The sequence below is a fragment of the Oncorhynchus mykiss genome, chromosome 5 (genome assembly GCF_013265735.2).
Source record: "Oncorhynchus mykiss isolate Arlee chromosome 5, USDA_OmykA_1.1, whole genome shotgun sequence".
Taxonomy (NCBI): Eukaryota; Metazoa; Chordata; class Actinopteri; order Salmoniformes; family Salmonidae; genus Oncorhynchus; species Oncorhynchus mykiss.
In genome coordinates, this window is record NC_048569.1 from 48,674,212 (window position 1) to 48,691,097 (window position 16,886).

The 16,886-nt window shown below is 42.9% G+C and overlaps 1 protein-coding gene across 4 annotated transcripts in view; it reads right to left on the minus strand.

Annotated features, from left to right (window-relative positions):
- The window catches only part of mier3a (mesoderm induction early response 1, family member 3 a), a 46,117-nt gene that overhangs the window by 27,306 nt on the left and 1,925 nt on the right, over positions 1 to 16,886 (minus strand). For 2 of the 4 annotated variants that reach the window (XM_036977751.1, XM_036977749.1), the window contains exons 2-3: positions 9,867 to 9,891; positions 5,780 to 5,925 (exon numbers count right to left, since the gene is read on the minus strand). In XM_036977751.1, coding sequence (XP_036833646.1) covers positions 5,780 to 5,925; positions 9,867 to 9,891 — 171 coding nt within the window. The remainder of the gene's footprint in view (positions 1 to 5,779; positions 5,926 to 9,866; positions 9,892 to 16,886) is intronic. The other 2 variants (XM_036977750.1, XM_021603231.2) reach the window with 2 other exon arrangements.

Sequence of the window (16,886 nt, forward strand, 5' to 3'; positions counted from 1 at the left end):
ATTTGCCTTGAGTTTTTGTATTAAATAGTAAGGAGCATTGTTTGGTAACTACAATTCCCAGGTAGGTACATTTTTCTGAAGATGTTCTAGCCAGGAGGTGTTTTGCAACCGTATGGGCATTAATTCACTCTTGTTCCAATTTATTCTGTATCCCGAGAAGTTACCAAACAAATTGATCACATCAAGTATAGCTGGGATACTAGCCTGGGGTTCTGTTACAGAGGAGGATGTCATCTGCGTATAGGGAAATCTTATTTAGGAGTATCTTTAGTATTATAGCCGTGTATTGCTGCATGAGATCTAATCATCTGAGCGAGCGGTTCGATAATTAGGGCGAAGAGCATAGACGACAGCGCACAAACCTGCCTTGTCCCTCTGTAAAGGTTAAATCGGGGCGACAATGATTGGTTAGTGAGTATTCTGGCACAGGGGTTCCTATATAAAAGCTGGATCCAATTTATGAACCCATCTCCAATATTACATTTCTGTAGGACCTTGAATAGATTGACCAAGTTGAGCGGCCCTAAGGCCTTTCGGCGACAAGAGATATGACGGCAAGGTCCACGTTGGGTAACCTCTGAGAATACATAATGTTGAAGAGGCGCCTGAGATTGAAGAATGAGTTTCTGTTAGGGATAAAGCAGGTCTGATCCGAATGGACCAATTTGCCAATTAAAGTGCTAAACCTGTTAGCCAGAGTTTTTGCAAAAATCTTTTGGTTCTTATGTATAACTGTAATGAACGCTTCATCCAAAGTTGAAGGGAGAGCTCCATCCTCATTGGCCTGAACCAACATTTTGTGCAGGTAGGGAGACAGCATGTTGCTGAATGTTTTATAGAATTCACCAGGGTATCCATCTGGGCCCAGGGTCTTGCCACTCTTTAGAGATTTAATTGTTTCTCGAATTTCATCAAGAGATATTTCCTTATTCAGGAAGTTAGAATCTTCCTGGTTCAGGGCAGGACGATTACAGTCCTCCAAGAAAGTTTGCATAATTAAGGGGTTAGGATCCGCTTTAGATGTATATAGATTCCGTCAGTTTTATGAGACTGTCATTGATGTCTTTGGGGGAAGAGAGTAATTCCCCAGATGCAGATTTAACTTTGTGAATCATTCAGTCATTCATTTTTTCGTAGTTGTCTGGCGAGTAATTTGTGTGGTTTGTCACCAAACTCAATTTTTTGCTTGGCATAGAGAAAAGATTTAGCCATTTTAGCTGAGAGAATCTGATTATATTCAAATTTTAAAGATGTAATTTTTTATGTTTCTCCATAGATGGATGGCTAGCATTCTCCCTATCCAGTAAGTTAATTTGTCCCTCCAGTTCTTACAGTTTCTCTGTTTTGCCTACTCCTGGCAGCCTGAAAGGAGATGATACAGCCTCTCAGATAAGCCTTCAGTGTTTCCCACAATAATGCTGGGGAAGTCTCTGTGTTGTCATTGGTATCAAAGAAAAATGTAATTTGGTCTTTAAGATATTCACAGAATGTTGGTTCTGTGAGGATTCAACCTCCAGACCCTCTCGTTTGGTACAATGTCACCCAATCTCAGGGAGAAGGTGAGTGGACTGTGGTCCGAGATTATAATATCATGATACCTCACATTACAGGTATAGGGGAGTAGTCTAGCATCCATCAAAAAGTAGTCAAGTCGAGTGTAAACATTGTGAACATGAGAGTAAAAGGAGTATTCCCTACCCGTAGGGTTAGCGATCCTCCATATATCAAATAAGTTAGAATTTTTTACATAGGTATTCAAGAATTCGCTTGAATAGGAGGTAGGGGTAGAGGATCTATCCAAATATTGGTCTAGCACACAGTTAAGGTCCCCTCCAATGACCAGGTTAGTATGGGAGATATCTGGAATGAGGGCAAGGACTCTTTTGAAAAAAGAGGGGTTATCAATGTTTGGCCCATAGATATTTAGTAGAGTTACTGAGGTAGAGTGGATTTCTCCTATTACGATCACGTACCGACCCTCTTTATCCGCAATAGTGGTTTTATGTAGAAAGGGAATTCCTTTCCATACCAGAATCGCTGTGCCTCTCGTTTTCTAGTCGGGAGAGCGGCCCACGGCTAGACAAAGGCAGAACGGCACAAAACATCAACTTGCTAACCAGGTGTCCGCCCCTTCCCAACCATCACCCCCAGTCCCCTGCAAGCAATAAATAAATTAATTAATAAGAATAATGTAAGGATTGTAAAAAAAATGACGAAACAAAAACAAAAATGGGGGCAGTATATCCATCCGAAGGTGTCAGTGATCAAACCTGGAAGTAAAAATATGCATCGCTCTGAGCACAGCCGGGATGAAAGTGAATTTAACATTAAATGAGAGCTGACCGCCATCCATTGGTCAGCTCAGCGTCTTACATGTTCGGTAGCCCTTGTTGAGCCCGTTTAATACGGTTTCACCCATTATGGTATAGTATGGATTCGAGTCCATGAGCAGACACAATGACAAGGCATTCTAATCTGTACAAGGGATTGGCGTATATCCCCGGATAAACTTCTCTGCGTCCAAAACTGAGGAGAGCAAAATCTTCTCACCGGAAGGCGGGGTAATTCTTAGTCTTGCAGGGAAGAGCAAGGCTGGGCGAAGATGGAGTTTGTAGAGTTTGGTCATGACATCTCTGTAGTCGGTGCGGTGCTTTGCCACGTCGGGCGCATAATCCTCAGACACGGAATGGGTGCCCTTTATGTGACAGGTTGCCCCTCATTCGAGCTTCACGCAGGATAAGATCCTTGGTCTTGAAACTGACAACAGATGATTACTGGGCGAGGACGTTGACCCGGTCCAGGTACTGGGACAAGGGAGCGATGTGCACGGTCCAGCTGGGGATCCAAAGCCAAAACATCTGATCCCATTGCATCCTTCAATAGCTTGGCGAAGAAGTCGGTGGGGCGAGAGCCCACCTCTACCCCCTCTGCCAGACCAACAACGCAAAGGTTATTACGTCTGGATCGGCCCTCCAGGTCCACCACTTTCACAGAAAGCCTCTGCACACTATCCTGCAATGACGTGCAGAGCTTCTCTAACTCGTCAATCTTACCAGCGTTGAATTCAGAAGCTTTCTCAAGGCCCACAATGCTCTGGCCATGCGAAGCGACCGTTCGAATGATGCTCTCGATTTTGGTGTCCAGTTCAGCAATAGTGGCCTTAAGATTCTCAGCTATAGCAACATGTAGCTCCCCCAAAGCCCGGGTAAGTTCTGTAAGTGTCACGTTGTTGCATGTGCCTTCCGCCATGTCTGTCTCGTTTTTTAGTGGGGAGTAGGCCTCCGCTGTGGATTTATTGTCCTTTGGTCGCTTATTACTGTAACTTTTTATATGAAATGCCAAATCTTGAATTAGAAAGAAATGTTTGTTGTAAAAAGTGCCATAAAGTAGGTTAAATTAGATTATTTTGCAAAAAAGTTGCAGGAGCCTCACACAGCAGTTCACTCCAACATGCTAGCTCTGCCCCCCTGATTTGGTACATTCAATACCTATGTATGGCATTTGGACATTTCTTATGCCATTTGGCCATGGTTCACTGGGATTTTGATTTCCTAAGGTCATATATTGCAAACGGACAAAACCTATTTTATTGAGTTTGTCCATAAGGGCTAAGGTATGTTCATATAGTTGTTATATATGTATTATTGACAAATATATATATTTAAAAAGAAAAAGTAAATAATAAAAAATAAACTGTCCAGAAAGCACTTGAGGGAGTTGTATTTTATAATTAAAAAAAATAAATCCAAATTTGACCCTTGGGTCTTGACTTTATGTCCATTTGCAATATGAACATTTACGGTGGAGCACGCTCGCCATCTTTGGGATTTTAGCTGTGTGACACTTCGCATTTGCTTTGAATGAACTGCTGTCGATTTGAGTGGTATTTGCGATCGTGTATGTGCTTTGCCAAACAGCAATATGTTGCCAGTAATTTTTTGTACATTTCATGGGGTCTTCCAGGTGGACTCCAATCAAGTTGTAGAAACATCAAGGATGATCATGGGAAACAGGAGTCTCATAGCAAAAGGGTCTGGAATAAGGCATTTTATTTGTATATACATTTGCAAACATTTCTAAAAACCTGTTTTCACTTTGTCATTATGGGGTATTATGTGTAGATCGATAAGGAACATTTATTTAAACAATTTTAGACTAAGGCTGTAACGTAACAAAATGTGGAAAAAGTCAAGGGGTCTGAAAACTTTCCGAATGCACTCTGTCCCCCAAAAAACTTGCATAAACACACTGAATATAACGTAGACATACCTGTTAGGGTAACACGCCCCCTGCCTATATTTCTCACAGAAACCACTTAGTCTAAAAAAGGTTTAAATGGTGCAGTTTATACTTATTTAGGAGTTGAGAAATAAATTCAGAAAGGAACGCTGGGAACAAACACCATTAAAACTTGGGTCAGAATGGAGTACTCCCTCCCTGTGGCACTAGTAACTTGAATGCGCCTGGAAAGGAACATTTCTCACAGAACAAGCAGACTAGGTAAATATACTGAACAAAAATATAAAAATGCAACATGTAAAGTGTTGGTCCCATGTTTCATGAGCGGAAATAAAAAGACCCCAGAAATGTTACATCTCTGTTAGTGAGCGTCTCGTTTGCCAAGATATGCCACACCTGTTGGGTGGATGGATTATCAAGAAGTTGATTAAACAGCATGATCATTACACAGGAGCACAATGTGCTGGGGACAATAAAATGCCACTAAAATCTGCAGTTGTTTTACAACAAAGCCACAGAAGTCTCGTTGAGGGTGCAATTGGCATGCTGACTGGCGGAATGTCCACCATCCGGCTTCTTCACCTGCAGGATCGTCTTAGGAAGGAGGGAGGGAAGGGGAGTTGCTCAAGAGTATTTCTGTCTAATAAAGCCCTTGTGGGGAAAAACTCATTCTGATTGGCTTGTCCTGGCTCCCCAGTGGCAGGACCTGGCTCCCAAGTGGGTGGGCCTACGCCCTCGCAGGCCCACCCATGGCTGCGCCCATGCCCAGTCATGTGAAATCCATAGATTATGGTGTAATGAAGTTATTTCAACTGACTGATTTCCTTCTATTAAACTAACTCCATAAAACTTTGGAAATTGTTTCATGTTGCATTTATATTTTTGTTCAGTATAGATAAATTATTCTATGGGTTTGTCAGATTGTTCTATTCAGTACTAATTTTGTTTGTAGAGGAAAAGTAAAATGTGGACTGTTCTAACATCTTCAAAGTGACCATTGAAAAATATTTTTCAATGTTTCATATTTTTGAGGCGTGACGGCAATAATTTGCCGTGGCGCAGCTGCAAAGTGTTCTTTCCGCCAACAAGAGGTGTGTGAACTGTTTGGTGGTCGCGACTTGTAAGATTGTAACTACTACAGTAGTTGAGAACCCCTTACACACACACACACACACACACATTTATTATGTACCTCAAGGCTACACGTTGCTTTGGAGTGTCATGGAAAAACATTTGCGATTCAGAATATTGGCCCCATTGGATTACATTAGTGGGAGCTACTCTTTTGCCAGCGACAGCTAAAAGAAACAAAATATCCCAAATGTGAATGGTTTGTTTGTAATAAAATGCCCAAGTTCAATTTAGAAAAATCTGGTCCAACAAATATTGAACGATCCCTTAATTACAAAAAGAGCTCAAGTGTTCAATGAATGACATGTAAACCAATATGGGTGCATGCATGTGATGCATTATTTTAGATTTCTAGCCTGTCTAATTTTGCATCTTGTAACAATGACATCTGTGGAACATCAAATTGTACCTTCTCCAAATCTGCTATTTCAGCGCTGACGCTTGTCCCTTCCTCCTGCATCTCCTCGTCCTCCAAAGTTTGCTCATCGTCATAGTCATGGACCAACATCTCTGCTGTTGGATCAAAGTCATGATCTTCTGAAGACAGAGAGCCAACTGGATAATAACAACACAGTAACATTAGACTTTGCTAGTTAATACAGTGAATGAGGTAAAGTGCCAGTCAAAAGTTTGGACAGATCTACTCATTGAAGGGTTTCTTTATTTTTTCTACATCACAGAATAGTGAAGAAATCAAAACACACACATATGGAATCATGTAACCAAAAAAAGTGTTAAATCAATATATTTTATATTCTTCAAAAGTAGCCATCCTGTGCCTTGAAGCCAGCTTTGCACACTCTTGGCATTCTCTCAACCAGCTTCATGAAGACTGCTTTTCCAACATACGCTGAGCACTTGTTGGTTGCTTTTCCTTCACTCTGCGGTCCAAGTCATCCCAAACCTCCAGAGTGGAGGCCAGGTCATCTGATGAAGCACTCCACTACTCTCCTTCTTGGTCAAATAGCTCTTACACAGCCTGGAGGTATGTTTTGGGTCATTGGCCTGTTGAAAAACAAAATGATAGTGCCACTGAGCCCAAACCAGGTGGGATGGCAAAATCGCTGCAAAATGCTGTGGTAGCCATGCTGTTTTAAGTGTGCCTTGAATTCTAAAATATCATTGACAGCGGCACCAGCAAAGCACCATCACACCTCCTCCATGCTTAACGGTGGGAACCACACATGCAGAGATCATCCGTTCACCTACTCTGCATCTCACAAAGACATGGCAGTCAGAACCCCCCAAAAAATCTCAAATTTGGATTCGTCACACCAAAAGGACAGATATCCACCGGTCTAATGTCCATTGCGCGTGTTTCTTGGCCCAAGCAAGTCTTCTTATTGACATGCTTTAGTAGTGGTTTCAATGCAGCAATTTTACCATGAAGGCCTGATTCACAGATTCCTCTGAACAGTTGATGTTGAGATGTGTCTGTTACTTGAAGTCTGAAGCATTTATTTGGGCTGCAAGTTGAGGAGCAGTTAACGCTAATGAACTTAGCCTCTGCAGCAGAGGTAACTCAGTCTTTCAATTCAAAGTGTATTGGTCACATGCGCCGAATACAACAGATGTAGACCTTACAGAGAAATGCTTACTTACAGGCTCTAACCAATAGTGCAAAAAAGCTATTAGGTGAACAACAGGTAAGTAAAGAAATAAAAACAGTAAAAAGACAGTGAAAAACAGTAGCGAGGCTATAAAAGTAGCAAGGCTACATACTACCTCAATCAGCCTGACTAACCGGTGTCTGTATGTTGATATGGTTAAAGTAACTATGCATATATGATGAACAGAGAGTAGCAGTAGCGTGAAGAGGGGTTGACGGGTGGTGGGACACAATGCAGAAATCTTTTTATAGTTTCCTGAGGGGGAAATAGGCTTTGTCGTGCCCTCTTCACGACGGTCTTGGTGTGTTTGGACTATTCTAGTTTGGTCGGTGATGTGGACACCAAGGAACTTGAAGCTCTCAACCTGCTCCACTACAGCCTCGATGAGAATGGGGGCGTGCGCGGTCCTCCTTTTCCCGTAGTCCACAATCTCCTTAGTCCTGGTCAAGTTGAGGGATAGGTTGTTATTCTGGCACCACCCGGCCACGTCTCTGACCTCCTCCCTATAGGCTGTCTCGTCGTTGTCGGTGATCAGACACTGTTGTGTCGTCTGAAAACTTAAATGGTGTTGGAGTCATGCCTGGAAATGCAGTCGTGGGTGAACAGGGAGTACAGGAGGGGACTGAGCACGCACCCCTGGGATGCTCTGGTGTTGAGGATCAGCGTGGCAGATGTATCGCTACCTACCCTCACCACCTGGGGGCGGCCCGTCAGGAAGTCTAGGATCCAGTTGCAGAGGGAGGGTCCTTAGCGATGAGCTTTGAGGATACTATGGTGTTGAACGCTGAGCTGTAGTCAACGAATAGCATTCTCACATGAGTGTTCCTTTTGTCCAGGTGGGAAAGGGCAGTGTGGAGTGCAATAGAGATTGCATCATCTGTGGATCTGTTTGGGCAGTATGCAAATTGGAGTGGGTCTAGTGTTTCTGGGATAATGGTGTTGATGTGAGCCATTAACAGCCTTTCAAAGCACTTCATGGCTATGGACGTGAGTGCTACAGGTCTGTAGCCATTTAGGCAGGTTGCCTTGGTGTTCTTGGGCACAGGAACTATGGTGGTCTGCTTGAAACATGTTGGTATTACAGACTCAATAAAGGGACATGTTGAAAATGTCAGTGAAGACACCTGCCAGTTGGTCAGCAGATGCCCAGAGCACACGTCCTGGTAATTTGTCTGGCCCCGCAGTCTTGTGAATGTTGACCTATTTTTTAAGTGTTACTGACGTCGGCTACGGAGAGGGTTATCATAGTCGTCCGGAACAGCTGATGCCCTCATGCATGCCTCAGTGTTGCTTGCCTCGACGCGAGCATAGAAGTGGAGGGCTCGCGTCACTGGGCGGCTTGCGGCTGTGCTTCCCTTTGTAGTCTGTAATAGTTGGCAAGCCCTGCCACTTAATTAAGATGAGCGTCGGACCCGGTGTAGTATGATTCAATCTTAGCCCTGTATTGACACTTTGCCTGTTTGATGGTTCGATGCAGGGCAAAGCAGGATTTCTTGTAGGCTTCCGGGTTAGAGTCCCGCACCTTGAAAGCGGCAGCTCTGTCCTTTAGGTCAGTGCGAATGTTACCTGTAATCCATGGCTTCTGGTTGGGGTATGTACGTACAATCACTGTGGGGACAACATCCTCAACGCATTTATTGATAAAGGAAGAGACTGATTTGGTGTACTCCTCAATGTCATTGGAAGAATCCCGGAACATGTTCCAGTATGTGCTAGCAAAACAGTTCTTTAGCTTAGCATCTGCTTCATCTATAAAAAGAAAAGTGGTCAGATCAAGTCAACGATGCTTCCTGCTTTAATTTTTGCTTGTAAGCAGGAATCAGGAGGAACGAGTGGTGGTCGGATTTACCAAATGGAGGGCGAGGGAGAGCTTTGTACGCGTCTCTGTGTGTGGAGTACGGGTAATCAAGAAATTCTTTCCCCCTTTCCCTCCCGCTAGCTGAATATCCATGTCGTCATTCAGCCACGATTACATGAAACATAGGATACTACAGTTTTTGATGTCCCGTTGGTAGGATATTCATGATTGTACCTCGTCTTATTTATTGTCCAATGATTGCACGTTGGCGAGTAATATTGACGGCAACGGCAGCTTTCTCACTCGCCTTCTGCGGGTCCTCACAAGGCATCCCGCTGTGTCCCCTGTACCTGCGTTTCTTCCTCTTGCAAATAACGGGGACGTTGGTCCTGTCGGGTGTTTGGAGAACGTCCTGTGTGTCTTGCGTGTTGAAGAAAAAAACTGTCTAATCCGAGGTGAATGATCGCTGTCCTAATATCCAGAAGCTCTTTTTTGCCGTAAGATACGGACGGTCCTCATGAGAACCAGTTTCTTCATAGCACTTGATGGTTTTTGCGCCTGCGCTTGAAGAAACTTTCAAAGTTCTTGAAATTTTCTGCATCGACTGACGTTCTTGTCTTAAAGTAATGATAGACTGTCGTTTGTCTTTGCTCATTTGAGCTGTACTTGCCATAATATGGACTTTGTATTTTACAAAATAGGGCTACCTTCACACAACACAACTCATTGGTTCAAACATCCACAAATTAACATTTAACAAGGCACACCTGTTAATTGAAATGCAGTCCAGGTGACTATCTCATGAAGCTGGTTGAGAGTATGCCAAGAGTGTGCAAAGCTGTCATCAAGGAAAAAGGTGGCAACTTTGAAGAATCTCAAATATAATATATAACCCTAACACTTTTTTGGTTACTACATGATTCCATAGTTTTGATGTCATCACTATTATACTACAATGTAGAAAATAGTAAAAATACAGACAAACCCTGGAATGAGTAGGTGTGTCCAAACTTTTGACGGATACTGCACAACAAATTCATGGTTCCACCTGCATTAATACAACAAAAAGTCACAGGTAGAAAACTTACCTGGGCTTGTACTTCCAAAGGAAGCCTAAAAAAATAAGAGATAGTAGGGGGTGAGATTTGGAATAACGTTAGCTAGCTAGGCTACATCTAGTAAACAGGCAAAATCGTCGCAATGACAGTAAGTTATATATGAAACTATAACCCAATTTAGTTAACATAAAAGATAATCCCCCGTCTAGTTTACATCACCATATACAGTCATTGGTATTACCATTACACCATTTGCTGAGCTCTTAAATAGCAAGGTACTGGTAGCAAGTTATTTAGTTGAGTCAATTCAGGCGTTGTTGGGGGGGGGGGGGGGGGGGGGGGGGGGGGGGCGGCACAAATAACTGTTTATTAAATACTGATATCAACTTTGTCACTTCAGCATGCTTGTGTGTCAGTCTATCAAGCAGGGCTACAGACTAGAAGGCTGAGGGTTCACTGACCACCGAACTCTTCCTGCCTGTTTCATTACACTATGATCGGCTAGGGCGAAATCAGATTTTCTACATTTTGATGCAATATTCATAATTAAATAAAATATATGCAACACATTTTTCACCAACAGGCTTCTGTGTCAATGCAGAAAGCCAGTATGAGGGTTTGCGTTCAAGCTAGAATGAAAGGCGGCCGGCGCATGGAAGACAAGATATCTGTAGAGTTCAAAAAGTAATCCATGCTTGAAAGAATACAAAAAATGTGAAAGTGCAAGGTGCTAAAAAAAAAGGAACAAAGCATACATGTCAGCCTTATGCATTCACCAGAGCTGTAACAATGCACCGCATAATCAATTAACAAAGCATATCAACTTCAGGCACTTCAATAACATGGTTTGCGTGTTCAACACCGCAATAGTAGACTATGTCAATCTCGACAAACAGAAAAGACATCCCCCCCTACTAGAGCTAGCCCCATCTTGGTAGACAAATTTGAGTCGCCGCAAATATCTGATTTGCGCCAGTCTCAGTGGACTAATCCATTGCGGAGGCTGTGGGGATGGTACAGTCCATCACAAATACATGTGCTACTGAAATGTATAGGATTATATTATGTAAGAACAATGGTGCAACTAGGGTTGTAAAATCCCTGCAACTTCCTATAAATTCCCTGGTTTTCCAGAAATTCCAGTTTGAGGTGTGCTGGAATCATTATAGAATAAAACAGGAAATCCAGAATCCTCCAACCAGGTGCAACACTAATAAAAATGATATTTTATGACCAATGCGATTTCACCCGCGTTGGATAGCAGTCGCTGTCTGCAATTCTGAAATGGCACCTTTTCCTAGACCATGTTGATGTGCAAAACAGCAAAGTCAACCAGCATATTGGTGTTGAGAACAATGTGGCGAAGGCAGCAGCAGAGTGAGAATAGAAAACAGCGCTTGCCTTAATTGGCTAAGAAATGCGAGAAAACAAAACCCCAACTTAAGTTTGTAATCAATAGCCTAACTTAAACTATTCATGTATGTATGTATGTATGTATGCACGCACACAGTTGTTTCGGAAGTTTACATACACCTTAGCCAAATAGATTTAAACTCGGTTTCACAATTCCTGACATTTAATCCTAGTAAAAATTCCCTGTCTTAGGTCAGTTAGGATCACTGCTTTATTTTAAGAATGTGAAATGTCAGAATAATAGGGAGAATGATCTTTCAGCTTGTATTTCTTTCATCACATTCCCAGTGGGTCAGAAGTTTACATACACTCAATTAGTATTTGGTAGCATTGCCTTTAAATGGTTTAAATTGGGTCAAGCGTGTCGGGTAGCCTTCCACAAGCTTCCAACAATAAATTGGGTGAATTTTAGCCCATTCCTACTGACAGAGCTGGTGTAACGAGTCAGGATTATAGGCCTCCTTGCTCGCACACGCTTTTTCAGTTCTGCCCACACATTTGCTATAGGATTGAGGTCAGGGCTTTGTGATCTCCAATACCTTGACTTTGTTGTCCTTAAGTAATTTTGCCACAACTTTGGAAGTATGCTTGGGGCCATTTGGAAGACCCATTTGCGAACAAGCGTTAACTTCCTGACTGATGTCTTGAGATGTTGCTTCAATAAATCCACCGAATTTTCCACCCTCGTGACGCCATCTAGTTGTGAAGTGCACCAGTCCCTCCCACAATATAATGCTGCCACCCCCGTGCTTCACGGTTGGGATGGTGTTCTTCAGCTTGCAAGCATCCCCCTTTTTACTCCAAACATAACGATGGTCATTATGGCCAAACAGTTCTATTTTTGTTTCATCAGACCAGAGGACATTTCTCAAAAAAAGTATGATCTTTGTCCCCATATGCCGAAGCAGTGGCTTCTTCCTTGCTGAGCGGCCTTTCAGGTTATGTCGATATAGGACTCATTTTACTGTGGATAAAGATACTTCTGTACCCGTTTCCTCCAGCATCTTCACAAGGTCATTTTCTGTTGTTCTGGGATTGATTTGCACTTTTCGCACCAAAGTTTGTTCATCTCTAGGAGACCGAACGCGTTTCTTTCCTGAGCGGGATGACAGATGCGTGGTCCCAGTGTTATTACTTGCATACTATTGTTTGTACAGATGAATGTGGTACCTTCAGGCGTTTGGAAATTGCTCCCAAGATTAACCAGACTTGTGGAGGTCTACAATTATTTTTGAGGTCTTGGCTAATTTCTTTTGATTTTCACATAATGTCAAGCAAAGATGCACTAAGTTTGAAAGGTAGGCCTTGAAATACATCCACAGGTACACCTCCAATTGACTAAAATTATGTCAATTAGCCTATCAGAAGCTTTTAAAGCCATGACATAATTTTCTGGAATTTTGCAAGCTGTTTAAAGGCACAGTCAACTGAGTGTATGTAAACTTCTGACCATCTGGAATTGTGATACAGTGAGTTAAGTTTAATAATCTTCCTGTAAACAATTATTGGAAATTACTTGTGTCATGCACAATGTAGATGTCCTAATCTACAGAAGACCAACAAGAAATTTGTGGAGTGGTTGAAAAATTAGTTTTAAATTACTCCAACCTAAGTGTATGTAAACTTCCAACCCCAACTGTGTGTGTGTGTGTGTGTGTGTATGTACAGTGCCTTGCGAAAGTATTCGGCCCCCTTGAACTTTGCGACCTTTTGCCACATTTCAGGCTTCAAACATGAAGATATAAAACTGTATTTTTTTGTGAAGAATCAACAACAAGTGGGACACAATTATGAAGTGGAACGGCATTTCTTGGATATTTCAAACTTTTTTAACAAATCAAAAACTGAAAAATTGGACGTGCAAAATTATTCAGCCCCCTTAAGTTAATACTTTGTAGCGCCACCTTTTGCTGCGATTAAGTCACTTGGGGTATGTCTATCAGTTTTGCACATCGAGAGACTGAATTTTTTTCCCATTCCTCCTTGCAAAACAGCTCGAGCTCAGTGAGGTTGGATGGAGAGCATTTGAACAGCAGTTTTCAGTTCTTTCCACAGATTCTCGATTGGATTCAGGTCTGGACTTTGACTTGGCCATTCTAACACCTGGATATGTTTATTTTTTAACCATTCCACTGTAGATTTTGCTTTATGTTTTGGATCATTGTCTTGTTGGAAGACAAATCTCCGTCCCAGTCTCAGGTCTTTTGCAGACTCCATCTGGAGTCTGCATCATCAGGTTCTCCAGAATGGTCCTGTATTTGGCTCCAGCCATCTTCCCATCAATTTTAACCATCTTCCCTGTCCCTGCTGAAGAAAAGCAGGCCCAAACCATGATGCTGCCACCACCATGTTTGACAGTGGGGATGGTGTGTTCAGCTGTGTTGCTTTTACGCCAAACATAACGTTTTGCATTGTTGCCAAAAAGTTCAATTTTGGTTCCATCTGACCAGAGCACCTTCTTCCACATGTTTGGTGTGTCTCCCAGGTGGCTTGTGGCAAACTTTAAATGACACTTTTTATGGATATCTTTAAGAAATGGCTTTCTTCTTGCCACTCTTCCATAAAGGCCAGATTTGTGCAATATACGACTGATTGTTGTCCTATGGACAGAGTCTCCCACCTCAGCTGTAGATCTCTGCAGTTCATCCAGAGTGATCATGGGCCTCTTGGCTGCATCTCTGATCAGTCTTCTCCTTGTATGAGCTGAAAGTTTAGAGGGACGGCCAGGTCTTGGTAGATTTGCAGTGGTCTGATACTCCTTCCATTTCAATATTATCACTTGCACAGTGCTCCTTGGGATGTTTAAAGCTTGGGAAATCTTTTTGTATCCAAATCCGGCTTTAAACTTCTTCACAACAGTATCTCGGACCTGCCTGGTGTGTTCCTTGTTCTTCATGATGCTCTCTGCGCTTTTAACGGACCTCTGAGACTATCACAGTGCGGGTGCATTTATACGGAGACTTGATTACACACAGGTGGATTGTATTTATCATCATTAGTCATTTAGGTCAACATTGGATCATTCAGAGATCCTCACTGAACTTCTGGAGAGAGTTTGCTGCACTGAAAGTAAAGGGGCTGAATAATTTTGCACGCCCAATTTTTCAGTTTTTGATTTGTTAAAAAAGTTTGAAATATCCAATAAATGTCGTTCCACTTCATGATTGTGTCCCACTTGTTGTTGATTCTTCACAAAAAAAATACAGTTTTATATCTTTATGTTTGAAGCCTGAAATGTGGCAAAAGGTCGCAAAGTTCAAGGGGGCCGAATACTTTCGCAAGGCACTGTACATACACTGCTCAAAAAAATAAAGGGAACACTTAAACAACACAATGTAACTCCAAGTCAATCACACTTCTGTGAAATCAAACTGTCCACTTAGGAAGCAACACTGATTGACAATAAATGTCACATGCTGTTGTGCAAATGGAAGAGACACCAGGTGGAAATTATAGGCAATTAGCAAGACTCCCCCAATAAAGGAGTGGTACTGCAGGTGGTGAACACAGATCACTTCTCAGTTCCTATGCTTCCTGGCTGATGTTTTGGTCACTTTTGAATGCTGGCGGTGCTTTCACTCACATAATGGTAGCATGAGACGGAGTCTACAACCCACACAAGTGGCTTAGGTAGTGCAGCTCATCCAGGATGGCACAACAATGCGAGCTATGGCAAGAAGGTTTTCTGTGTCTGTCAGCGTAGTGTCCAGAGCATGGAGGCGCTACCAGGAGACAGGCCAGTACTTCAGGAGACGTGGAGGAAACCGTAGGAGGGCAACAACCCAGCAGCAGGACCGCAACCTCCGCCTTTGTGCAAGGAGGAGCACTGCCAGAGCCTGCAAAATAACCTCCAGCAGGCCACAAATGTGCATGCGTCTGCTCAAACGGTCAGACACAGACTCCATGAGGGTGGTATGAGGGCCCGACGTCCACAGGTGGGGGTTGTGCTTACAGTCCAACACCGTGCAGGACGTTTGGCATTTGCCAGAGAACACCAAGATTGGCAAATTCGCCACTGGCGCCCTGTACTCTTCACAGATGAAAGCAGGTTCACACTGAGCACATGTGACAGTCTGGAGACGCCGTGGAGAACGTTCTGCTGCCTGCAACATCCTCCAGCATGACCGGTTTGGCGGTGGGTCAGTCATGGTGTGGGGTGGCATTTCTTTGGGGGGCCGCACAGCCCTCCATGTGCTCGCCAGAGGTAGCCTGACTGCCATTAGGTACCGAGATGAGATCCTCAGACCCCTTCTGAGACCATATGGTGGTGCGGTTGGCCCTGGGTTCCTCCTAATGCAAGACGATGCTAGACCTCATGTGGCTGGAGTGTGTCAGCAGTTCCTGCAAGAGGAAGGCATTGATGCTATGGACTGGCTCGCCCGTTCCCCAGACCTGAATCCAATTGAGCACATCATGTCTCGCTCCATCCACCAACGCCATGTTGCACCACAGACTGTCCAGGAGTTGGCGGATGCTTTAGTCCAGGTATGGGAGGAGATCCCTCAGGAGACCATCCGCCACCTCATCAGGAGCATGCCCAGGCGTTGTAGGGAGGTCATACAGGCACGTGGAGGCCACACACACACTACTGACTCTCATTTTGACTTGTTTTAAGGACATTACATCAAAGTTGGATCAGCCTGTAGTGTAGTTTTCCACTTTAATTTTGAGTGTCACTCCAAATCCAGACCTTCATGGGTTGATACATTTGATTTCCATTGATAATTTGTGTGTGATTTTGTTGTCAGCACATTCAACTATGTAAAGAAAAAAGTATTTAATAAGAATATTTCATTCAGATCTAGGATGTGTTATATATGTTTTACCTTCATTGAACTAGGCAAGTCAGTTAAGAACAAATTCTTATTTACAAAAAAACTGCCCTATTGGACTCCGAATCACAGCCAGATGCGATTCAGCCTGGATTCGAACCAGGGACTGTAGTGTCGCCTCTTGCACTGAGATGCAGTGCCTTAGACTGCTGCGCCACTCGGGAGCCCACAACCAGTGACAATGTCGTTACCTTTTAATACTTTGGATGGAAACCTGTTTAATGTCAAGTCACTGAGGATGCTGAAATTATATTTCCTATGAATGTGAGCAGGCCTTCAAGAGACTTTTGAAGAAGCCTAATCAGATTAAAACATTGTGACTGGTTGTGTTGATGCCACATACAGGGTAAATATAAAATGTACTTTTTGGTCCACCAGCCAATGTGGCAGATAGATTTAAAAATCTACCACCCACTCAGATTTTTTACCAGACAAAATATTTTTTTCACCAACAAAACAAAATATGAGCATGCTTTAATGTTCCTAAAACAAATGTATTACTAGTAAGAAGTAATGTAGTAAATTGTTAACATTTATTGTTAACACAAGTCATGTTAGTGCCTGTGAGATTGAGACGCATTGTCTTCTCTTCTCTAGCAGTTGAAACGCAAACATAGAAAAACAACCTAGTGTGTGAACAAAACAATGTAAATCGACAAACAATGACAATGTCTCACTTCAGTAGACTTTTGTTTCAAGGAAATTAGACTAACTTTTAAGCCTGTGTGCAGCACTTTAAAAATGTATCTATCACTCAGCACTTCACATGTGCAGTCCCCAGCCAGGCAGTGTTGCAGCACCAGGT